General features: G+C 45.0%; 1 protein-coding gene across 1 annotated transcript in view; it reads right to left on the bottom strand.

Annotated features, from left to right (window-relative positions):
* The window catches only part of LOC146203156 (MAM and LDL-receptor class A domain-containing protein 1-like), a 77,190-nt gene that overhangs the window by 17,973 nt on the left and 33,254 nt on the right, over positions 1–25,963 (bottom strand). Inside the window, exons 11-16 of the mRNA XM_084602767.1 lie at positions 20,859–21,011; positions 17,865–18,010; positions 14,731–14,847; positions 9,081–9,204; positions 1,808–1,951; positions 651–919 (exon numbers count right to left, since the gene is read on the bottom strand). Coding sequence (XP_084458893.1) covers positions 651–919; positions 1,808–1,951; positions 9,081–9,204; positions 14,731–14,847; positions 17,865–18,010; positions 20,859–21,011 — 953 coding nt within the window. The remainder of the gene's footprint in view (positions 1–650; positions 920–1,807; positions 1,952–9,080; positions 9,205–14,730; positions 14,848–17,864; positions 18,011–20,858; positions 21,012–25,963) is intronic.

The following is a 25,963-nucleotide window of genomic DNA, read 5'->3' as shown; positions in this document are numbered from 1 at the left end:
GATCTTTTACATCCTTATGTTCATATAAGAATCTTGCAACATTTCACACTTCTCTCACAGTTAAAAATGATGTCCAAAATTGCTGGACTTGTTACATGTAATAAAATCAATGTGTATTCTCAAATCTAATCATCATGATAATAAATTATATAACCGACAGGATATAACCGTTCCCACAAAAAAAAAATAATTAAAAACGAGCGACTTGAACTTCAAAGAAGAGCGGTTAGTTTAGAATTCCTTTTCTCCGAATAGATGTCAAACTTGGTCTGAATTCCTTGTTATACTTAACGCAGTTATCAACTATGTAGATAAACTCAGCATCACCAATTCAGCACCTTACTTCTGTAACCTCTAAATCCGCTAAAACACGCATACGTTTTGCATTTTTCCACGCTCATTAACATATTGGAAATAGATAATTAAACCATTTTGAAATCAGGCCTAAACAAGTGGTTCTATATTTGTGCCTCATTTTGCAACGTTTTTTTTTTTTTTTTTTTTTTCACTTGTATGCCCACCCTGCTTAAAAAAAAATGTCCTTAGTATTTTATAAATAAGTATGTATACTGATACTGATTGTGAGCTGCGTCACGTGCACTAAGCGCTTTACTATTCTAATTATGATGCCACAATATACGTGTTCTTACCTTCGAAGCTACGGGAGCGTAGAGTGACACAGTGCGCTCAACTCTGTACCAACGGTCCGCAGTAGTCCTGCCAACACTGAAGAAGAGCATCTTATCCTTTCTCCCGATCTGCTGGGTGAGCTTCATCTGCCAACTTATCCCGGAAAACGCGTGCAAGCTGAATCGCAGGCAAATCGGATCCATTGCAGGACGAAGAAGCTGAGTCTGCAGAGAAGCTGTGATCTTCTCAGGAGAACTTCGGCTGTCGCAGCTCGTGTACACAAATGAGCCTGCATTGTGGCCAATACGTTCAATTAATAACTCGAATTCATCCAGTTTATTAAGCATGTGCTGAACCTCTTTATGCCCTGAACGGCCGTAATTAGGGCGTAAAGCTCGCGCACAGAGAGACATTGGAAGTTTTTCTACGTATAGCACGCCACATTACAAGCATATTTCTGCTTTCCGCGTCAGGCAAACCATCCTCCGCCCCTTATTGTGCTTTCTCCCTTCCTTTTCTGTCCTTTCGAGCCGTATGAGATTGAACTCTCCGTCATTGTATTCTCAGCCATCAAAATGGTAAACTAAGTTCGCGTTACAACCAACGTGACCACACGCTGACCTAGTGGCGCACAACGCTGCCAAAACGTACCCTAATGAGGCTAGCGCGCGAATAATGCTAGCCAACGCTCGTGACGCTTGTTGTCCGTGTTACCGGGCATTTATTTAACCGGTGCAAGTCAGAAAACCGCATTCCTTTTTTTTTTTTTTTTACTTCCAGCGTATTTCATCTTGCTTATTATTTCGATCAAATGAGAAGGATGCAGTTGTTACTGTTCATTTCTTGTGTTTGTGTGGGTATTTGTGCCACGTGTATTCTCCTTCTTCAATTAGGCTATGTTTCCCTTCTCTAACATTGCCGCATGCGACCGACGTTTTATGTAATTTTGAAAAATTTGACGTTCCCGGCGACTGCAGCCTTGTAACAAAACCTCCCCATTAAAGTAAACAGCCCCGCCCCCCCCCCCCCCAAAAAAAAAAAAAGAAAAAAAAAAGGCAAGCCACGAATTCTTTCTTTGGCTCCTGGCAAATTCCCAACACAATATCCTCTTGCGCCTGCGGGCTTCATCATTATAGCGTATAGCCAGCGGCGAGCAAGCGAGCCCAGTAAGCCTCACCTCGATGTCCCTGTGGGCCAGATGCCGGCGCAAGAAAATACTCGGGGGGTGTCAACCTGGAGTTCTTCATTACGTCCAAAGGAAAGGCAGTCCACCACGGGCACAAACGAGGCCCACTCCAAGAGCAATCCAAACGCACGTACGCTGGTCAATGAGAAAACAGGAAAAAAAATTGCATGCGGAAGATTTTCATAGTGCCCTTTGCGATCATTTAGTGAAAAACAAAAACACTAAGATAGAATGACCACTAACATCATCCAGAAAGCTGAGCCCGATGCATGTACTTAAACTTGATTAAAGTGGTTTTACATATAAAAAATACACCTACGCCACATACATACAGCTTCTTGGGTCGAAAAAGCAGCGCCTTCGCCGTTGCCGTCACCGTATATACCCTAGTTTTGAGAAACAAATTACGAGGGACTTTAACGACTAAAGTAATGAAATGCGAAAGCCTGAGTGCCGCAATCTGCTACGTAACTGGCGCTGATTAGCAATTAATTAATTAATCAAGTAGTCATTAATTAAAATACTAATTAACTAGTCGTTAAGTAGGTGATTATTGATAACTTACTTGATTATTCATTATTTAGGTGATTCACTATGAACTGAGTAATCAATTAATTATTTATTTAGTCACCAATTAGTAAATATTTAATTAGTAATTGATTATTGATTGGAATATGACCATATAGGCGCGCATTCGCGCATAGTGTGGTGGTGCTCTGTGATCGGTCGAGACCTCTATGACGTCATCCAGCCTCGGCCAATCAGAGCTGCCGCAAAAGCGGGACACATTTTGTCCACGACAGCATGAGCAATTAAAGGCTTTCGCTTTAAAACGTGCCGGGAAAAAATCATACCTCTGACTTCTTATCAAAATTGGGGCGCAACCACCGTTGGTTGTGCAGCGTTCAGGGTGGTGTCATAACCATTTCGCTTCCCATTTGGCAACCATCTGCTAGTAATATTGGAGAATAATTTGCGACAGAAACTCGGACTAACGACATATTTATCTCCAACTACATTCCATTCATTGTAACTGTAGGTGCCCACCGCAATGTGAGACATACTGTGATTTCTTTCCCCCGAAAAATCAAGTCCACTAAAAACGTTTTACGCTCTCCCTAACTCCGCGCCGGTCTCTTCCTACCGAAAATTTGCGGAATGAAGGGGCATGTTTAAAGGCTGTATTGCGTCTGCTCTTCAGACAAAGCTTAAGTACCCCCGTATTTTTTTTCTGGCTTTACTGCTGTAGCAAACTTTAAATTGAGTTATGGGCAACCGCTCAGTTTCGCGATAATATGCTTCGAAAAGAACGCTCGTTCTCCGCCACGCACAGAATGGAGCGGGTACTGTATAGCTGCTAAGGTCAGGGGTAATTGCAGTGCCACTGGACAGAACTCTCGCGTTCGATGCACTTCAAAAAGGGTGCTAACGTCGTTGTGACGTCATATGCTGATAGTGTCCGGAAAGGGGGTAAATATAAACAGAAAATTTTATTTATAATTTGTGTGCTTGCTGGAGATATGGGGTGAAGAGAGAGAGGGGGGGGGGGGAGGCTAAGAAGAGAGAATGAGCCGTAATTGCCTTTCTTTTTCTTCCACTAAAGTTAAAAGCCGAAACTTCAAAAGATAGCCAAACGAAGAGGGAAATCAAAAAGAAACACGGCCTGCGTTGAACTGCATAGTGAGACCGGTTATTTCTTTAATGCCGTGATCATTCTGGCGAAATATTGAAAGTATCATCATTGTCTGCAAACACTTCTTAACAAACACTAAGCATTGCGGCCGAATATGACTTAGCGGGACTGCCATGCCCCTTTCTGTGATGTGCAAGGGGATCATAGCCACGGGTACCTTGATACGAGTCAATCACGAAAACTGCTTTTACTGTCAATCGGGAACCATCGACATCCGACAGCATACTGAGCCACAAGCACTTTAATGACGACATTGCCACAAAGATGAACATGTATAGCTGCCAAGATATTTTATGAAGCTTCAGGGAAGAACAAAGCGTGCCTACAGCCTTGGGCGCATGTGTCGGTCGTCTAATGCCAATTATCACGCTGTTGCGGAGCGAAATAAAGGAGAAGGAATGGCGGAAGGAATAAAGGAAGGGGAAGGACTTTCCGACTGTGCTGTGCACTATGGATGTTAAGCAGCCGTAGCAAAGGGCGACAATATTATGGCGAGACTACAAGTAAAAATGTATGTTTATTCGGAACTAGACCCGCGCCCACACCATCGTGAAGCTAGTAGCCCGCTCCGCTGGCTACTTAAGGGAACAGCCGCGTGGCTGCGCAAGGTATGGTTAGCCGGTACTTGAATACGTACGTAGTGCATATACAGCGTCTGCATATGCGTTAGTTGACAGTAGAGCTACACCTGGTTGGTGGGGTTATATGGTACTACTTTCGGTGAGCTTCTTTGGAATCTGAACTAGGACAAAGGATTTACACCGGAGCAGAGATGAGCCGGTCGGCTCGGTAACGACGGCGTTATGCGGCAGAGCACGACCATAGTAAGAGGCTGAACACGTCAATAAGGCTGATGAAGGAAAGCGGACAAACGTGCCCTAGACACCAGCTGAGACCAAATCAAATAATGCGGCAAGCAGCATCTACGACCCAGCTTAGAATGTGCGCCAAACTCCATCCGAAGAGAGGTCTTCAAAGGTCCCAGCTATCGCTATAAAGCTCCCACAGCATAACGCAGAGGAGACCCCCCCCCCCCCCCTCTTTTTTTTTTATCGGAACGTCAAACGCATGTTAGCACTAGGCAGTGGCGCAAATGTTAGGAAAAATTGGTGGTCTAATTCGTTTTACGCCTAGATTATTCCATTGCAGGAATGCATGCGTGTGCACCCATGCAACAAAGTACGGATTTTGAGGAAACGTATAAATCACGCGTGTGTTCTGTGCTATCACTCAGTATAGTGAGTAACGGCATGTAGTAATCGAAGTAACACATAATTTATGTTGTTTACGTCGACGTGTCGTGCAAGATGCACTTCTGGTAGGGGCTTGAAGTGGGTTAATGAAAATTGTGACCCTGACTAGTTCGTTCATGAACACTGGCAACCACTGGGATTTTTAAGCGCCAATATTAATTAAAGTCGCCACAGATGATGCGGGAAGCACCCTGTTCTTCCGCGGCTCTTGTGCGCGCATTCGCGTAGCTGCCTGCCGAGGACTGTCACCTGCTCTTTGCGAAGGTGTTCTCGTCCTCGCTGACCGTCGACAACCAAGGTAGACTCTCACGCCCGTTGCTTCCGAAGGCATTCTCGTTACTGTTGCTCTTTCAGGTTCAAAGCTCTCGCTTGTCATTTTTAGGGCGTTTTTGCCCAGGTAAGCCTTTAAGGCTTACCGGCCGCACCCTCCTCCTCTTCCTCTGTTTAGTGGTGGCTTCGGCGCTGCCCAACCGGCGCCTACCAGCAGCCACTGCTTATCGTTCTCAGCTGATAGCCGTCTCAGCTTTTCCGCACAGCTTGCGAACGGTGAACCGTGCTGGCGCTGCGAAGTGAGTGGGTGCCTGCGTTTAAGCTGCGGACCACCAGACATGCTCGGATCATGAGGCAGCGAAGTGACAGGTGAGCTTACGTGGAAACAGGCATGCTAGCGAACTGCACCACGTCTTCCGATCCTGCGGACATTCAGCGTTTGTTCAATGAGCATTTCGCCGCTCTTTTTGTCGCAGAGCCTCGGTCAGGAGGAAGGCTTTCAGTAAGCTGTAGGCTCGTTCTGGGCGGGCCCCTTCCTCGGCTCTCCGAGGACGCATGCGCGCGTCACTTATGGAGCCAGCCACTTTTGAAGAGGTGCAGGTTACCTTGGGCGCCATGAACCAGTTGACCGCGCCAGGTCTGGACGGGCTAGTGAATAGCTACGCCGTCCTTGGTACTTTGTTACTTGGTTTAGTGAATTGTTTCCTTAAAAGCGGCGCCACATCTCCCTCGATTAGTGTCGCTGGCATCTTTTTAATTCCGAAGGCGGGTACGGCATTGTCGAGCCCGTCGTCCTGCCGGTTGGTCACCCTCCTTAACACCGGTTATAACCTCGTTGCCACGTTGCTGGTTCGGAGGTTGCGAGTCTACCTGCAGGAATTGGTTAGCCCCTACCAGTCCTGTGCTGCGCCCGTACGGTCCGTGTTCTCATCACTAACACTGACCAGGGATGTGCTTGAATACGCCTGCGCCAGACGTCTCATCGTAGCTTTCGTTGTCATATACCAGTCGGAGGCCTGTGACTGCTCCGAACACGGCTTTTTGTCGTGCTCCACTCTTTGGCTCCCCTGATAAGTTCGTTCACCTACTGCGCACCCTGTACAATTAACAGCGATATTGCACAGAATTTTTACATCGCCGACTCTTTTCCACTTGTGCAGGGAATACGCCAGGAATGCCCGCTTACGCCAGCCCTCTTCGTACTGGCACTCAACCCACTCTTCCGCAGGGTTGTCGCGGACAAGCAAATTCGAGATTTTCCTCTTGTTGGGTAGGAAACAGCTGTTGTCTCCGCGTACACAGACGACATCTCACTTTTCGTGTGAAACAACGACAGCTTAACTGAATTTCTGAACATATTTATTGAATATGGAGCTGTATGGGGAACGCAGCTAAACTCGAGCAAAAGCAAAGCTCTCCGCTGTGGTCAGTTCACGTGTTCCTTAGCTGCGTCCGTGCAGTTCGTGGACGCCGTGAGCCTGCTTTGCGTGCTGTTCGAACCCGACGGGGCTTCCCTCCGCGTCTAGGACGAACTTATTTCGCGTTCATGATTCAATTGCACGAAAAAACACGGACAGAGACAGAAAACACGTACTACACACACACACTCTGTCCGTGTTTTTCCGCGCAGTTTAATCATGAACTACAAGCACCAACTAGCCCGCCAGAAAACCCTTCTTGAATTTATTTCGCATGCAACACATGCCCTTTCTAACGCTGCTCAGTTCAGACTCACGCCCAACCCAATGATCATCCGTTCGCTTTTTACGTGGCACGTCTCGCGACATTGCCACGCCGTACTGGAGTAGACTTACGTCTCTTGTTGAAACCTTTGTCTGGGACAGCAGAACTGCGCTAGTTTCCCGATATCGCCTACCTAGCGGGAAACTGTTGTCTCGAAATGGCGAGTGTGAGCAGTACGTTCGCTGCCCAACGAAATGAGCAATCGAATGGCTGAGGAGCTGGGGCATCCTGCCCATACGACAACGCCTTGCCAGATGGGGTGTCGTACCGAACGATCAGTGTGCAAAATGTGGTGCCCCCGAGAGTACCTCGCGCGTCTTTTTCGAATGTGTCGTCGCGAGAACGGTGTGGTGGCTTGTACATAGAATGTTCAACGTCCGGATGAACCGTGGAGCAAGGCGCCACCGCGGCTCCTTCGAACACTTATGTTTACTGTTGTTCTGTTTCTGTTGCGGCATCGCAGGTTCGTCGCTAAGTCGCGCCGCACTCTCGTCCATGCCATGCAGCCAGCCTTACAGAATCAGCGTCTCGTCATCTGGAAGTATCTCTCTGACCAGCTAGAACGAAATGGTGAGGCTCGATTTCTGCGACGCTGGCACACGCGCTTCTTTTTTGTACAAGGAGGCAGGCTCGAGACGCCAGTCATGCTTTTTTGATCTGAATGTCTAATACAACCGTTTGAAATGCTTCGTGTAAGGCACAGAGGAAGTGCCCTGTCATTTGTGGTATGATATGTTATGTGCAATGTATACTTTTTTTTTTTCATGAAAGACCCTGGGTCCAAATAATCCCCCCTTCCCCCGACCCTTATCTGTTACTGTCTGGCGATCGCAGACCTGCGCGCTGTTTATTGGGCTGTCCAGCTGGCACCCTTTTAATCTGTACTGTCCCTTGTGATGGTGAATGATATGTTTTGATATGTGTGTTTGTCATGTCTTCGTTATCTTCGTTCAAACAAATTCTATTTGCAAAAATGAAAGACATTCTGCTAGCAATCGCACGCAGCAATAAGTGAATGTTGTCAATCCATAACTATTTGCTGAGGTAGACTTATGGTGTTTAGATGCAGTCTTTAACAGTCACGAAATTTAGACGCGCGCTAAAATGATCGGTAGCTGGTTTCAATTCAAAGTAGCTATGCCGAACAAACAAGCCAGTCTCTGGAAGCGAGGGGCTTGCAGTAAGTCAGTAATGGGTCTGTCGCGCGTTAATACTTCCTCCCTGCTTCCCCTCTCTCTCTCTTTCCTCAAGCGCAAATGACGCAAGGACAGACTGTGGGGCTTTCTGGTTGTTGTGAGACGAAACGTTATATTCCCATTTTTCACCTTTGCCTACAAAGGCAATGCGCATGAATCACTTAGAGACTTTACACGGTCATGAAAATACGGATAGAGCACTAGTCACCTAAGTATACCTTTAAACAACGAAAATACAATGTACATGGGGGAGCTTTAGACATGGGGGAGCTTCCTTGGCGTTTATATCGATGTGTGAGCGCCGCAAAGGAAGGGGGCATCTCATAATCGAGAAAAACAGGCATCATTTACGAGTAAAAAAAAAAAAAAAATTGCCCACGATTACGGTTCTTCCTAATGCGAAATTTGAGCGCAGCTTATCAGCTGTTCCACCTTTTCGATAGATTGAGGCGAATATTTCGATGTACAATTACAGACTTTTTTTTTTATTTTTCGCACGTATTCCTTCAAAAAACTCCACTAACAGTTCTTGGCTGTCATGAAAGAAGATTTGTGGTCGGAAAAATGAAGAGAACAATTGAGTTATCGGGAGGTTGCGGGAAGCAGCGCGTGGGCCTATAGGAACGTTACGCCGCGAACAGGTAGCAGCGACTGACTAACGCCGCTGACGCCGCTAGCGAGTGAAGCGAGAGAGAAGGGGATGCACGCAACCAGAGAGCACTCTTGCCGCCACCCAGGAAGAGGGGGGACCCCCTCCTCCTCTTTCTGCATGGCGGCGGTGTTCTACGCAGTCTTGACTCGCTAGCGGCGGCAGCGGCATCAGTCAGTCGCTACTAGCGCTGCCTCAGGCGACCCCCCCTCCCCCTCCTCTCATCGTGTTCTCCTGTTGCTGCGCGCGCTTCTGCCCCCATCGTTCGCGGCTGAGTGTAACCCCCCCCCCCCCCCCCTCTTCCTGCGAGGCTCCAGTTGCTGAAGCGCCGGCTCGAAATGGGGGGGATGAAAGGGGCGGAGCTGGTTACGAGGCCGACGACGCCAACGCGAAACCCAGGAACGGGCCCCAAAGAGCTGCGCTCTAAAAGTAATGCATCGAAAAGAAACTCTGCGCACACCTTCACTGCCGGCTTCTGCACCCTGGGGAAGTGATCGGCAGTTGCTGTTGATGTCAATGCTGATGTCGTCTACGGCGATGTAACTCTCAATGTTGTTGGCCGCCACTGTACCATCAAGCATAACCTGTAAAGGAAGTGCAGAGATACAGTTGGCCATTATTCGCGCACATAAACAATGCGTTAACGTGAGAAGTTCGGCAAGTTCGTAAGTATACATGGTAAATGAGCGCAAAAAGACGAACACGCCAGAGGAGACAACCCGAGACATGCGCTCACTCGCAACTGAATGATTTCATCGGAAAAACAGCATTAATAACACAAGAGAAAGGGAAGAAACAGATAAAACAAAGCACAATACCACATAAAGTATTATAATCAGGGCATGAAAACACGTGCAAGATAAAACATGCAGCTAAGCAGAGAACACCGGCACGAAACAAGCACGCGGCAAACTCATTTTACATCAAGGAGTACAGTTTCAGGGTCTCTTAAGGTGACTGAGGGGGTGCTGACACACGTGTCAATTGATTTTGCAATGTAATATGCTTTCTTAAGCTCGCGAGCGAATTTGCTTGAGTGCGTAAAAAGAACAGTGGTATTCTCAAATTTTGGCACGTATCGTTTACGCTTTCCTAATCTTTTGCAATCCCGACAGTGATCGGCCAGGTTAAAGCGGTCTTGACTGAAGGAATTCTTGTGTTCCATGAGGCGTAAATTTTTGGGCATCAGCCAGTTTGTCCGATGTAAATGTGGCCACAGGTCGTCGGAATTCGGTATACAACATTTTTACACCATTCAGCAAATCTGTTAACATACTTAGCGCCACATATTTTGCTGACAGAACGGGATGAGGTGGCTGCCCATTTTTGAACAGCCACGCACAAACGGGACAGCTTAGCGGGAGCGGAAAAAACGACATCCACATCGTAACATCCACCCACTTTTTTTTTTTTTTTTTGATCTAGTGAGAAATTTTATGTGCATACGGGATTACGGCAACGTTTCGTTTTCCTCCCTGACGCTTTTTGCAGGCCGCGTGGGATCTAATGAAACTAATGAGTCACTCGCAAAGACATGAGAGGGCATCTTCGGGGAACCCCGACGCTTTCAGCCCAGTAGCCTGTTCATGAAAAGCATTTTGAACAATATGCATGCATGATTTTACGAGGGCCGACCTCATACAAGAAACTGTAACCCCATGTTTCACAGTTTTTGATTGAGCGGAATTAGTGGAATGGAATTAGCGGAATTAGTAAATTTGTGGATTGAGCAGAATTAGAGTAATTAATTAGAGGTTTTTGAGCTTCTGGGAGCGAAATGCCAGCAGACATGGTCCGGCAAAACGTGCAAGTTGAGGTCTAAAAACTGGAGCTTTTTCTCTTTTGGTAGGTCAAAAGTAAACGACAGTCCGGAGCCATTTTCCTTAAGCACATTTAAAATATCACCAACGTGCATGTTAGAATTATTTATTTTTGTAAACACCAAAAAAGCATCTACATACTTAAATAAACGAGGATGAAATTCGTTCAGGTTTCCTTCTACGTGTCTATCAACGCGGCTCAGAAGAACATAACAACGTGTAGGTGCGACCTTGGAACCAAAGCATACACCAGAACTTTGAACGTACATTGAGTTGCACCACCCCACAAAGGTTGACTGCTGACGATGTGTGGCAAAATTTGTGAATACCACTGTTCTTTTTACACACCGAAACAAATTCACACGCTAGCTTAAGGAAGCATATTACATTGCAAAATCAATTGACACGCGTGTCAGCACCCCCTTAGTCCCCCTAAGAAACTCTTAAACTGCATTGCTTGATGACATGAGTTTTCCGCTTGCTCGTTTCATGCCAGTGTTCTCTGCTTAGCTTCATGTTTTATCTTGCACGTGTTTTCATGCCCTGATAGGATCCTTGATGCGGTATCGGGTTTTGTTTTCTGTGTATCTTCCCTTCCTCTTTTGTTCTTAATGCTGTTTTTACGAATAAATCATTCAATTGCGAGTGAGCGCTTGTGTACTGTTGTCTACCCTCCTGTGTTCATCTTTTTGCGCACGTTTGCCATGTAGACAATGCGACCCCAGATATTTTCGTGCTAGGGTGTTTTAGTTTGATTAATGATGGCGGCAGAGTGCAGAAGGCATCGCCTAAGCATGCTGGACTGTATGTACATGACATAACACTACACTCTAGAAGAAAAAATCATTTTATTAGGATATCATGAAATCGTCGGTAGAGTTTCTCGCTAGAGTTTTCTCAGCCTTTAATTGCTCAATGTGCGATTAAATCAATACCCTAAATATAAAAATGCCGCCCTTGTAGCAGTCGGCTTTTAGCTGCGATGTTCCGGTATTGGCGGCGAAGGCGCCGCCAGTGATGGAGCTGTTGAGGATGAATAGTAAACTGAAAAATGCGGAGATCATAGACTCCAAGAATCACACCTGGTGGGTCAGATTAAGAAACACTTGGACGTGTTCAGAAATCCAGAATAAAAATTTTATGCATTTTTTCTCCCGTTTCCTTGTAAAAAAACTTCAGACGTAATTTGCTCTGGGGCCCGTTCGTCCAATTCTAACTAAAATCACTACCTCAAGGCATTTGTTATCTTAAATGAATTAAGACTACATATTCGTTCAAGAACTTGCAGTCGGTCGTTCTTCAGGAGGCAGAGTGGCATAATAATTCCGTGGTACTTTATTTGATCAATAATATTCCCGGTGGCCCCTTTCGAGTCTGGACAACCTGGTGCGAACTTTATTGAAGCAAACTTAAAAAAGGAGAGAATATACTCTATAAAAAAAAAATCGCATACAATGAATGAACTCTCTGCAGCAGTCAAAATATAATAAAACATGGATCTCTTATCAAGTAATATGTATTGAGCGCATAATAGATTAATTATGAAAATAAATAACTGTACTTTCTATAAAATAACGTGACACCAAACATAGGGCAATCGGCAAATCCAGAATCAGGGAACGGCTTTTTTTTTTTCGCTTGAAAGCCAAATCACCATGATAAATTAAGCGCTCTTCAAACAAGGCCACAAAAGGGAATAACGAAAAAAAAAGCTGTATATATTAAAGGAATTTGTCGATTACAAGAAAAAAACCTAAAGAACTAAAATGCAAGTTCCGAAAATGCCTGGAATACTTTGACATAAAACTACGCATCAGTTTGCAAGTCAGAAAAATTTGGGCTATAAGATAGAATAATTATGACTGAACTTAATTAAACAAATCACGAACAGGCACCAATGGTCAGCCCAGTATTTCGAGTAATTTCCAAAGTAGAGTAGATTTTAGACAAGGGCTATTTTTTTTTTTATCATCCACTGTTACACAGCCATGCGCAGATCTCCACTACGGCACCTCTTTCTCTATTTCTCTCTTTCACTACCTTCGCCCTCCCTTTCCCTACAGCACTGTTCAGGTGTTCACCGAGAAGTGTAAAAACCACGCATTTCCTTTTCTATAAATCAAACCAAATAAAATCATAATTAGGAACAGGGGCGCGGCTGCCCTATTTTTTCTGGAATTTTCTCTGTGTAGGTGCATGAAAGATTCATCTATAGCTGCAAACAAATGCATGACGCTCTAAAGTTATTGCTGAGGCAGCTTGAGCTCAATGGTCATGTGGTAAAATGAAAATACTTCAGCAGCTATCGTTCAGTCTCGCGTTACACAGTGGTGACCTTTTTTTTTTTCGCACAAGTTATCATTAAAGGCCAGAAAAGAAAGCTACTTAATGTAAACGGTATCCTTCGTGCAAATATTTCAGCCCGATGTTTTAAGACAACTTACGTGTTCTAAGTGGACAGTTTCTTAAAAAAAATAACTAAAAATTGGTTAATTAGTCTTCGCGGAATAACTTTATAGAACGAAAAAGTTACTGCACACTGGGACACCCGACTCTATGCGGCCCTCTAAACAGCTATTGTTTTGATGCCGCTAACATCAAGCGCACTAAAAAGGCTGCTCTCAGTTTGAAATCCCCAGAGTATGAGTTGTTTTTAGGCCTCCTTTGAGTTCGAATTGTCCAGAGTGGTGAGCTACCCATGCGCGCCTGTGAGTTCTAAAAATGCAACAGCCCTCTCTCGCTCTCGCTCTCTCACTCTCGCTCACTCACTCACTCACTGCAGCGAGGAATGGAACATGCAGAGACATGTGAGTTAAATTCACTGCTCAGGCCGCTCAGTGCAGCGGCCTGGCATACCAGAACATTCTGGCAGAATTCTGGCATACCAGAACAACTCCGTGCTATGAGACCGATATAAGACTCTTTATGAGCTTATACTTCAACCAATTATGGATGTTTTGATATGCACCGAAATCTCAACGCTCAGTCAATTTTGCATTTTGCCTCCGACCGCCTCCACGGCCCAGATTTGAACTAAGAGGTCGTGCTCAGCCGGTGATGTTTCCTGCCGTAAACAAAAATTTTCTATTTCAGGTCCTCTTTCCTTGCAACAGCTTGAAAACTCCGTAACTTTAGAAAACGTCAGACAATTTCGGCTCTCAAAAATTCTGGAAAAGTTCATCATAAATTCTCCTTGCGCTTAATTCTAGCCCTTATATGCACTGACAAAGCTAAAATTCGTCGATTGGAGAGCCAGTGTGCTTGGCAGCTGGACGCAACCGCCATGTGTCGCGAACACAGCGAGCGCTGAGCCAAGTGGCGGCTGTGTTTGATTGATTGATTGATTGATTGATTGATTGATTGATTGATTGATTGATTGATTGATTGATTGATTGATTGATTGATTGATTGATTGATTGATTGATTGATTGATTGATTGCGACAGCTGCTACGCGAACGCGTAGCTCTGGCATTTCAAGCCATCGTTTTTCGCATTTCATGTAGCGCTAGCCCTTAACTACGTTGCACAGCAGCTGAAGTAACCGGTTCGACCTATGCTTGTTATAGATATAGTATATTTCAATACAACTCAACAACACATTTTAGCTCGCTTCAAAGCAAAAGTTAGATGCACTTGATTCTTTTTTTTTTTTTTTTACAGAATCGCGATACACCTTTCCTCATGTTTTATCAGTTACTTTATCGATTCGTGCACCTAGCATCGCTTCTTTCCGGCCCCCCGTGGTGAGTTACAGCCCGCTCTCACGTTTGAGAAGGGACGTGAGGACGCACATCGCGCTTACAAACGTCACTAATGTTCACCAAGGTGCATCCCAAGGATGCCACGTCCTTTAAAAGAAAACTGCCCAGCCGGAAATACTTTGCTGTTAAAGATTACCAAGTGCACATCGGTATCCCGACCATCTAGTCTCGTTTAAACTTGCGTACAAGTTCGCCAGTAAATATTTCAAGACTGTTTTCTTTCTTCTCCATCCTGTGTTGTGGCGATCTATCGCAATTAGACCAAATTCATCAATCATACCGTGGATGTGTAGTTTACTCCCAAAGTGTTTCATCCCGTGTTCCTGCCTGCTTCGCTATCAAGGCCACTCGACATTGCGATACCAGCTGCTGTGTTCTTTTTTTCTTTTTCACCGATCTTAACCTAAACTTGCTTCTTGACGTTAATGACTAAAAACGTAAAAAAAGCAAAAAGAAACTACTGAAAGGTGTATTGGTACTAAATGCGGCGATGAGTGCCGGAGGAGGAAACGGGACCTCAGTACGCACCCTCACTCCGCGAGGTACCTTGACTTGTCCTCTGCGCCATCCAGTGAAGTTGCTGGGTCCAGCTACCCACACAACGTCTTTTTTAAAACGGTTGGCGCTGTTCTGCTCCATGAGTACCTTTTAGTGAGATAAATAAAAGCAGGAAAAGGAAAAGCACAAAATGTAGAAACTCTACTAGCTAAACGTCACATATTCGTGTTCACATTTTACATTCTACAGAGTTCTCCCTCCGAAACATGACCTATAAAATACTTAAACGTTATCGGTTTGCTTTTCCACAAAACACATTCTGGGTAGACGGTGCATCAAAGTTCGTCAAATTGATCGCTACTCGACGTCGGATCTCCAGGCTATAATAATAGCGCTCATCAGGACCACGTTTGGGTACATGTCAGTGGTTTTGAGAAGTCACCCAACGGACATTCCACCCTCCAGCCACTTGGCAACTCTCCGACCTCGAGCGATGGGAGGCTGCGGTGTCCAGCTCTGATCCGACCGTTCAAAAGCGGCTGACGGACTGGGCTTTGGGTGTCGCTGGGAAGCACCAGCTTCCGGCCACAACACGTAGCCAAGAGCCGACCCGTCATTAGGATGTAATCACTTAAATCTCCCAACATTGCAAAACGTTTTTCACCACCACCAACGGACATAGGAAATTCCAGATTATGTGAAACGTTGTACTTTCTGACTACAGCTGAATATGGCATCCTTCCCACCAAAGTGGATGAACGCTTTATAACGAGCACTCCTTATTACGCCATTACTTCCACTGATCACGTTGTTGAGCAAGTCACAATATTGTCCAATAAAACTTGTCGGGCTAGTTGGTTCATTTTGATGCTTCTAACTATACAGCGCGAAAGAAACATGATACTAGTAGGGTACATACTATGTGCACGAACTCCCAAAAAGCCTACAGAGACTACCTTGCTGGAAAACCTCACGGAATGGCAAGCAGACTATTAAATACACTATCCCGCTCCCACAGCATGACATGGACACCTGGACACGAAGGTCTTGACGGAAAGGAGTTGGCGAGTGAGGGGCTCCGGTAAAAACGTCCCAAGAAAAAAAAAAACCGGCCCTGGAGTAAGCGTCGCACGAAGAAGAGTCCCCATTTGCGAAGTAGGAAAAAATGTCCCCAAACGGTACAGTCAAACGTATTGTAACGTCAAGCTTCGCCTCGCCTGGTGTCCCATTTATCAGTGAGATTGCTTTTGCCATCACCGGCTTTCACCAATTTTACTTTACTTTTTTATGGTTACAGCTTGATCCTAGCTTGTATTTTGTTTCAACCGCCTTTTCTTTTCTTTCTTTTTTTTTAATTTCACGTAGTGTAGTTTTTCATCCCCTTGTGTGCTGCAATACTTTATGGCACACCACTTTAACCAGCCGGATTAGAAATGGCCAAACGGCCAAACATCATATCAATGCGGGGCGGCGTTCAGAACAAAAATAATGATGGCAGCAGAAAATTAATGGGCAAGAGCAAGTGCCTGTCTGGATCTCTGGATCATTCTGTGCTTCAGCGACATCACCGGATGAAGTTTTTGTAGTGCAATGCTTCATGACATGACCTGCGCTGCACTGTCGGGATATGATCTGGTACTCCATCAGCGGCCCCGTTCACACAGCCCTTGTTTTCGGTTTTTTTTTTTTTTTTTTTTTTTTGCGAGATAAAGAGTGCGCTGACCAGCGCTTTTGATGGGCCGGACGCAGCGAACAGTACTTCAGATGGTCATGGTCAACGACCAGCTAAGGCTGGGCTTATACCGTCCTATAATACAGCATCTCTTCACCCCCGGAAGTTTGGCGAACTGTCGCATTGAAAGGGTTGACGCCAGTCACCAGAACGTCTGGGAGGGTTTTCCAGTGGCTCCTGCCGTGGGCTGTTCCTGAGAACTGCCAGTTAGACAGCAATTGTACGTTTCTTAATGAGTAACATTACCCAGCCAGCGACACTTGTTCTATACAGAGTGCTTAAATAGCCGGGGAACTGGAGAAAATACAATTTTTTTTTTCGAAGTCAGTTTCCGAACGATTCATTATTAAGGCCATTTTCTGACTTTAGGAAGCTTTTTTCCTAGGGGCCACTTCCTCGAGGGAATTTTCATGTGGGGACATTTTTTTCCGGAGTCGTTGTTTACCTACACCCGGCGAATGATCTAGCCCGAGCTCTCCCATACGGACAGATCGCCATCGCTACTCAACCCCCTGATCCTTATGATGACAGACTGAAGCACCTTAGCTAAGAAAAAAGACATTACTCACAAACAAACAGACTATTATCCTCCTCGGAAGCTATAGAGCCGGGGAGAATAAAGACTAATTTCCTATTCTTCAGATTTTAAGCAAGATTAGTCCTACAAAATGCCCAAGTTACTGTCATTGGTGCGGAGAAATTCCTACACCTTATCATACCTCTTGGGAATGCCAGGACAAACAGGAAATAAATTTAATAATACCCCACCCCTCACACTAGTAGTGGGAGGCGGCCTTGACCAGCAAGAATCTAGACCAGGAAGCCTGAGTCATCCAGCTATAATCCGCAAGTCAGCTGCCGCCAGCCGAGCCTGGCCATCTACCACCTGGAAATTATCTTGTATAAAAGTTATCTCTCTCTCTCTCTCTCTCTCTCTCTCTCTCTCTGCGCGTATTTGTTCCCTACTTCGTCCTCGTCCCTTCCGCGCATCAATTCAGGAAGATAGCAATAATGCCATCAGTCCATACGCGCTCGTTGTGTTTTGCACCACATCTGTTGCCCCACTCTTATGCTGCTTTATAACAAGTTGCTTTTGATGATGCTAACGTTTCGCACTTTTTGTGACGCATTTAAAATATACGTTTAATCTTTGTTTATGTTGTGATTACTGCGTCAGCACCAATGCCAACGCATTGTCCTGGAACATTTTGGGATTGATTGATTGATTGATTGATTGATTGGTTGATTGGTTGATTGATTGATTGATTGATTGATTGATTGATTGATTGATTGATTGATTGATTGATTGATTGATTGATTGATTGATTGATTGATTGATTGATTGATTGATTGATTGATTGATTGATTGATTGATTGAACAACTAACTTAGCCTGACCCTACTCGACCGATAGGAACAGAAATCGTACTTACATTGAGCTTCGTCCCAGCGACATTCTGTACTATAAACCAGAAATCCATGCACTGAATGCCAGGAACCGCCAGGTTGACGACCTCGCTCACCAGAGTAGCACTCTCGGCCGAGTAAGGGCGCGCTCCGCTCACGAACGCGTAGGATCCTTGGTTTGAGCATGGGGAGAGAAGACAATCAATGCTCGAACAACATCACACCTTAAGGATGCGCCGCACTCAAAAAGCAAGGAATGAAACACAACCGGCCGACTTCGGTCAGCATAACGCAGTGAATCTTCTTACAAGTTTAAATTAGGTTAAAACTGGTAAGACAGCCACATTGATACTTTGTCCTGCATTTGGAGAACGAAAAATATGCACCACGGTAGGACTCTCGCGACACTCAATGGCGCCTATTTGGCTTCACCGGATCTAGGACGCCATGTATTCTGCCTCTGCTTTATTTAACATGACAGCTGACAGCACACGCGATGCAAGATTTTATGCAGTGTTCTGGCGTTCCTCTCGAAGCAGCACGCAATGAGGTCAGGACAACGGAGACGCACGTTTATAAAGTTTTGTATATTCTGAAACAGCTCAAGCCAATATGAAGTGTAGGCAAGCTATGCATTATGAAATGAACGGCGACGCAACAAGGGCGCAAACAAGGAAGAGACACCACATGGCACTTTCTTATTTGTGTCCTTGTTGCACCGGCATTCATTTCACCATGCACCCCTCAGGCTGTTATTCTGAAACTATGCATTGACGTTAATGTCCACTTCTTCTTGGAGTCACTGGAAAGGCGGCAAACTACAAGGTCTACGGAGTTTTCTAGCACGCTGCGGACAAATTCTCGCCAGACCATCGCCTCCGGATTTCACCGGCACTGGATACGAGCCTCAAGCGAAGCCAAATGCAAAGACTAGTCCCGCAAACACCCTACAAGAAAAGCACCGCACTTCAAGCCCATATACTGCAGCCCAAGTTTTTGTCAGGTTTTTTCCTTCTATTCGTGTAACCAAGTCGGATGGTGTAGTAATGCATTTACTTATGCATATATTTTTATACACTGCGGGCCTTCGCGCTTACTGATGTAAGAATGCTTCCTTCATATATACCAGCAGAAAATGACCATTCAACAAGCCCTAAACCTGGACCAGACATTTGATCTAAAGAGGCAAAAGGGCATCTTAAAAGGACGGTAGCATACAAAATGGTTCTATTTTGGATCAATCCTGTTCGTGTACAGAAGAAATAAATTCCTCGATGTCCAATTTACCATTTCACTTATTAAGTTGTTCTTGTACCCGATAGGCGGTGGAAGCAAAACGTGCTTATGAATATTATGGCGGTTCATAAAATGTCGTATTCCAATCGTTTATTCTTTTTATGAATGTTTGGAGGGAATGTGGTTAGAGCGACCGAGATAGTCTGCCTGCAACTTCTGTATTGAAAATACGTTCCCGAAACCAATAACCAAAAAAGTTAATAAGAATTTGCTAGATAATTAAGGTTGGCGAATACAATTAACTGCACTCTAGGTGCGAATTCAAGTGGGGACACAATTTTGCAATATTGCTGCGCCTCAAGCGTACATCTTTGGAGAATGTCAGTAACCCTGAGTTAAAGAATAACCAGGAAATAAAGAAAAAGCTTATACTCTGAATTCAACCCCGCAGCGATGGCGCAGAGGTTAGGGCGCTCGACTGCTGTACCCAAAGATGCGGGATCGAATGCCGGCCTTGGCGGCCGCTTTTCGGTGGAGGCAAAAAACAAGCTTGCGCCCGTGTGCTGTGCGCTGTCAGTGCACGTTAAATAACCCCAGGTGGCCGAAATTTCCGGAGCCCTCCACTACAGCGTCTCTCACAGCCTAAGTCGCTTTGGGACGTTAAACCCCATAAGCCAAGCTAAATCTTATGCTCTGAATTCCTTCTTGATTATTTTAATTTTTCCTTGTGGCGAACTGTTGTGCCAAGCTACTTCAAACCTGTCCTTTCCAGAGATTTCAGATTCAATTAACATCAAGCGGCAGAATATGCAGCTTTATTTTAAGAATGATTTCTTTTCGGTTTGTTGGAACTGCCTTCAGAAATATAGGAAGCACCTATTATTACTTGTAACAATGCGATAATACAACGCGTAAGCGCGGTTTTTATTCAACTACCAATGTACCACATGATGCACAAAGACAATGATTAGATCCATACGAGCGGAGAGCTAGACATGCCCGCACACGCCAAAACGCACCTGCAGACTTTCGCCTCGTCCGACGTGCGCGTCAGCGCCTTCTAGTTGCGCGACTCCGCATTGTCACGGGGACATGTGACATCACGCTCTTCGTCAACCAATCAGCGTTTACTTGGCCCCCATCGGTCACCAGCGTATCGCTCCGATGAGGTTTCTACGCTATCGCATAACATACGGCCGCTAACGTATGTTAATCATCAGCCTAATAACCAGATAATATAGATCAGGTCAATTTTGACAATACTCAGATCATGTAACGTGTAGAGATAGTGAAATGTCCCTTCGATTGTCAGTGAATGTAGTTGTTGTAATTTCAGTCACGTTATTCTAACTTATCACTTATTTAGCCACTCACAAACTGGCCGCAGCGGTTCGTTAACTTTTCTGTCTGTGACGCGTTAACGCAGCGTCACATACTGACTGAAGCTTTAGACAAATTCGTAAACCAGAGCTATTTTTGTGAGCAGACAGTGATTTGTGTTTTTTTAGTTTATTTCGCAGCATATAAGAGTGCAGTAGTACGCATTTAGCATGAACATTCAGATATCCAAAAAGCATATCTTCTTGAAAAACAGTTCTCTATCATGTTGAGTCCAGCTGATTTTTTTAGGACAAATTTTCACAGAAAGTGGAGGATACCGTTTTCGCGACTTATCATTTAATGCACCACATATGCATGCTTATTTATATTTATGACTTATCCCGTAAGTCTTGTTTTGCTTCTCTTGGAGCGACTGAATGCCCTTGCGTTTGGGGAAATCGCACCTTGCGAGGTTCCCAGCGTGTGGTCTGTAGCCGGCCGAGGGAGGGTGGACAGCAGCCGCCCTCCGCGAACGAACCATTCAGACGTTCCCCGCTTGCTCACAGAGTTTGTCCACGTGCAGGGGCCGCTCTCGAAGTCACAACTGAGGCCCCGCCCTGCGTGAAGAGAAGAGCACCCGTACCATAAACAACAAGCAACACTCCGGTTATTCCCCGCTAGTGTTCGCGACAGAAGGTTTAAAGGCGAAAGACCTGCAACGCCCATGGCGGCGACCTCGTCGTGCACTAAGCATTGCAAGAATAAGACGCACTGTACCCACTGCGATGCACAACACCAATATCCGGAGTTTTTGCGATAAATAAAGTTTAGTTTACACAAGAAGGAACGCCGCATAGGAGCTGCTGACAACCGCTGGCACCGCTGGCACGCAGAAGTCTTTCCTGTTTTCGTTTCCAACTAGACGCTTCCGCTTCCGGTGCTTGCTATCTCGTCAGTGGAGCACGCTCTAGGCGATAAACGAAGGCGGGAAAGAAAAGGAAAGAGGCAGTTATAGCTGGGGGGGGGGGGGGGGGGGGGGCATTGCTTGGCTTTGCTAACGCACATGCAGGTTATTTCAGCACACTTTCAAATATTACTAAAAATGAGGAGATGAAATAGCAAAAAAATTATGTGAGCTAACTTTCAACCTCGGCAGACACAATTTACTGTAAAACGTTTCTACTTATACAACTAATTAACTGAAAGGCTCTCATTAACGTTTTAATTAACTAAGTTCGGTAGTTAGTGCCAATGGGTAATTCGAAGCCGTTAACAAAAGGACGCGATATGGTTTTTATATACCAAGAAGAAAGGAGATTTTTTAATGCCCCGCCGCTCGAAGAAATCCGGCGCTTTTCTATGCTCGGTGCATACGGGACTTCCACTGCTGACGTGTTGCCCGGACTATGGTGTCTAATTCGAACTGCTCTTTTACTGTGTCGGGCCATGCACTATGTTTTGCTTCGGCGCTTAAAAGATAATGAGCACTGAGTTGGCAATGACTGCGCTTTTTCTTCAAACAAGCTGCGAAGCGAAATATCGTACATGACGTGGCACAATGCCATTAGCAGTTCAAAATGAATGCCGTAGTCCCTGCAGCGCGTCATCAGCGGACGTCGCGTCTGCGCCGAGATTCCTGCACGTCTCATGCGCTCAGTTTTGGTTTTGGGCGGAATGAAAGTACGAAAGTTCTTAGAAAAAGGACAGCAGTTTTTCTCGTTTGAAAAATTAATACGTCACCATCTTGTTCACGGCCTCAAGCTACCCATTAGCACTCCCAAACAGACAGTCATAATTAAAACGTTATTGATTAGGAGAGTTTCGATGTAAACTGTGTCCGCCGAAGCCGATGGTTTTTTCTCCGGCAATTTTTTTTTTTTTTTTATTCTGAGCTCTTTATGGAATTTTTAAAAGTGCTCTCTGAAACATCCGATATTCGCCACGTCGTAAGTACGTCTTCATGTGGTCAAATTGTTTTTAAATGCTATCTTGTGTTCCGTCCTCTATGCCCTATATTAAACGTCGAATCATTGGGATGAACCTGTTTCCCTTTCATGCACAGACTACAGGCATGGTAGTAAAACAGGGCTCTAATTAATTTCAGTTACAGTGAAAACCATAACGTTGCAAAAATGCATGACAAATTTAAACCCAAAGCAGAATGAGGCATGGCCAGGGGGAGGAAACTTGCATAGAAGCGCACTGTCGCTCATTTAAGATGCCAACGTCAATTCCTTTCACAGACGGTGGATGAAAGCTCATTGAAGCGTAGAAGAAAAAAATCGTCGCTACGTGCGATTCGAACCGCACCTAGGGAATAAGGAGTACTTCCCAATGCTGGCGCCTTAAACAAATCGTCCACCGTCCTTCTTTTTCTTTATTGCTTGAATTTGTATAAATACAGTAGTAAACGTTGTGGTTGTCATGCCTTTTCGCACACAATCATGCCTAATGGACTTTCATTACCACAAGTTGGTCCATCAGACTCAAACGTCATCCGCAGCCTCTTGCTGCTTCAATTCTTCTGTTAATTTATACGCTTCTTCGACAAAATGATCACATATACCGATCGTGCATCCAAACCACAGTGTCGTACAGCCATCCTACTCCTCAAATGCTGTATAGGCCCAGTAGCATGATTTGGTCATACTGGAGGACATCATTTACAGTGGTCAAGTAACGGATTTCACACGGTGTCAATGGCAAGCCTTTTTTTCGGGATTCTCTGCAAAACATTCTAGTAGAACACCGCGTCCAAGCAATCAAGGAACACGTGCTCTACTGTTTCTGGTTTCCTACACAGCCAACAGTTTGAGCTCCAAGGTACAAAAAGGCACTTTTCTTCCAGTCATTATTTTAACTGACAGGGTTCCTGTATGCAAAATTAAAAAATAAAGTTTTGACATCAGGCGCAACAGCCATACTTTTAACTCGCCTGAGTACATCTTTCCCAGAGCCTAAATTCACAGTATAAAGTTCTGTACAATGGGGCTGGGAACAATTGTGCTATAAGAGCCTTGTTCAGTCTTTTAGGCGTCACACTCGCTAAATACTAAAGCGAGTATCTCACACTCAAGAACCTGAAAGACCAGACCACTTCACGCAGGAAGCGCATCGCCGAGCAGCACACGAAGAGGCAATGAACTCTGGAATTGCACTGGATAGCATGATTTGCATAAATGTTCGCAGGAATGCGTCATTTTGGTCACGCACGGAACAAAACCTTAAAAGTACTTCTGCACATATATCGTGTGAAGTCGATAAATTGGCATACGCCAAAGATGTGGCGCTTTTTTTTTTTTTGTTTGTTTGTTTTTGCGAAGGCCGCAAAAGCATTGCAGAACTTTGAGAATAACAGAAATGTATTATAGGCAGACTGGTAGCACCTTTTAGACAAATATCATGGAATCTGACATGGCAATGGGACTTCGCACCTGAAATTTTCTGTGGTATGAGCTAGGATACAACGCCCGGGCTGTATTTGGAAGTCCCGTTGGACAAATATGGGGAGAATACCGATTACTTGAATGCAAAAGCGGAGCAGGTACGGGAAAGGACGAAAGGATGGATGAGACATGACCTCTCTATTTTAGAACGTGCCGCGGTTTGCAACAACTTCTTGGTGGCTAGAATAATGTACTTCAAGTATTGTATTCTGCGCGAATCAATATTCAAAGGTTTCATCGCGATTTTGTGGTCTTCATTTGGTCGTCCAACTGGGATCGAATAAGCAGACATAATCCCTTCCAGCAAGCAAAGAACTCGGCCACCGTTCTACCTTATCGTGCCGTCTGTGTCCACAGCGCATCATTCACTTCAACGCATCAGCTTCCTTTAGTCGCTAGGTGCTCTGAAGTAGTTCAAAACCGAAACTGGCGAGAGTTTTCTACCCCTCGCGTAGCCACGCACCGACGTTGTCCAGTCGCATTTTCAAAATGTCCGCAACGCAAGTGTCTAAATTTCTTTCAGCAGATGGATGAGGGGAGAAGCGTTTTCCCGTCTATCTACTTTAGTCGGCTTTGGGACGTTACATTGGCTGTTAGTACACGTTCAAAGTGAACACGTTTGGCAGCCGTCGGTCAAACTACACGCTAACTGCTATTGCACCACCAACTTGTGCGATCAGTTGTCACTAAGCGTGTACACTAAACTAAACGTCAGTGCAGTTATCGCTCGTTTCAACCATGCGATCAGCGTAGTTGTCTTATCTGCTCCGGCCTCGATTACCTACAGTAACCGTGTCATCATCATCATCATCATCATCATCAGCCTGACTATACCCACTGCAGGGCGAAGGCATCTCCCATATTTCTCCACTTAACCCGGTTCTGTGCTAGCTGCATCCACTTGACCCCTGCGAACTTCTTAATCTCATCCGCCCACCTAACTTTCTGCCGCCCCCTGCTACGCTTTCCTTCCCTTGGAATCCAGTTTGTTACCCTCAGCGACCATCAGTTATCCTCTCTTCGCACTACATGTCCTGCGAATGTCCATTTCTTCTTATTAATTTCCACTAGAATGTCGGTAACTTGAGTTATTTCTCTGACCCACTCTGCACGCTTTCTATCTCTTAATGTTACCCCTACCATTTTTCGTTCCATGGCCCTCTGGCTTGTCCTCCACTTAAGTAGAACTCTCTTGGTTAGCCTCCATGTTTCAGCCCCAGTAACCGTGTAGTTACCCCTAACTACGCAAGAACAGGTGCAGGTGTAATCTAATGCGGCATATGTCTTTTTTTCCTTTCCCCTCAATTAATTATCACAGATAGCTCCGAATGTCCAGTAGCAGCGATGGCGAGCTCATGCCAGCGTTTAGGTAACAACGAATGGGAATATGAAATCAAGTCGAATAAAGGAAGAAAAGAATGGGTTTGTTCTGACAGCCTTAGTCTTCTCAGCTCGGAATAAAGGCGAGCAAAACATTGATGACACATAAATGTTTGTCCAAACGATAAAAATGCCTCAAAACAATAACAATCTGCGAACGTGACGGGGATTGGCTGAGGAGCCCGTAGCGGTAGCCGGTTTTGGGCCTGACTGCAGCACCTCAGGTGCAGAGTCGCTTCGACTAAACTTGCTTACGCCGTGTATGAGCCCCCGCTCTCTTTCATATAGGTGAAAATTTTTCGCAATTTTGCGGAAACGAAGACTAGCGGCCACAAGGGAGGAAGATTTCTCCAGGTATATGACGGACAATATTAAAAGCAGGAGCCTGCACTGGTTCCTGCACGAAAATAGCTTATACGATTTTCTATCGTACACAGCTCACCCATTAATTATCCCTTATGGTAAGTATTGGAATTAAAAATAAAGGAATTGCTGTGCTCGGGGTGGTGGGATGCGTTCTAGAGGAAACATTTCGCGATGCTAAATACAATATCCTGATAGAGACCCGTGAGTGCATGCTATTAGTAGTGTGCTCATTTTCTTACAACTCTACATTACCAACTATGACCTTGCAATGTTCAGAATAGGTACATAATGTCAATTTCTGAAGTTCGCAGTTTGTATGCAGAGAATGAAGCATTGTGTTTCTGAAACGTTTTTTTTTTTTTTTCTTTTTTTTTTTT

Source organism: Amblyomma maculatum, chromosome 1, assembly GCF_055883805.1.
Source record: "Amblyomma maculatum isolate TAMU_Amacu chromosome 1, ASM5588380v1, whole genome shotgun sequence".
Classification (NCBI taxonomy): domain Eukaryota; kingdom Metazoa; phylum Arthropoda; class Arachnida; order Ixodida; family Ixodidae; genus Amblyomma; species Amblyomma maculatum.
Note: the sequence above shows the minus strand (reverse complement) of the source record. Positions and strands in the feature narration are given on the sequence as shown.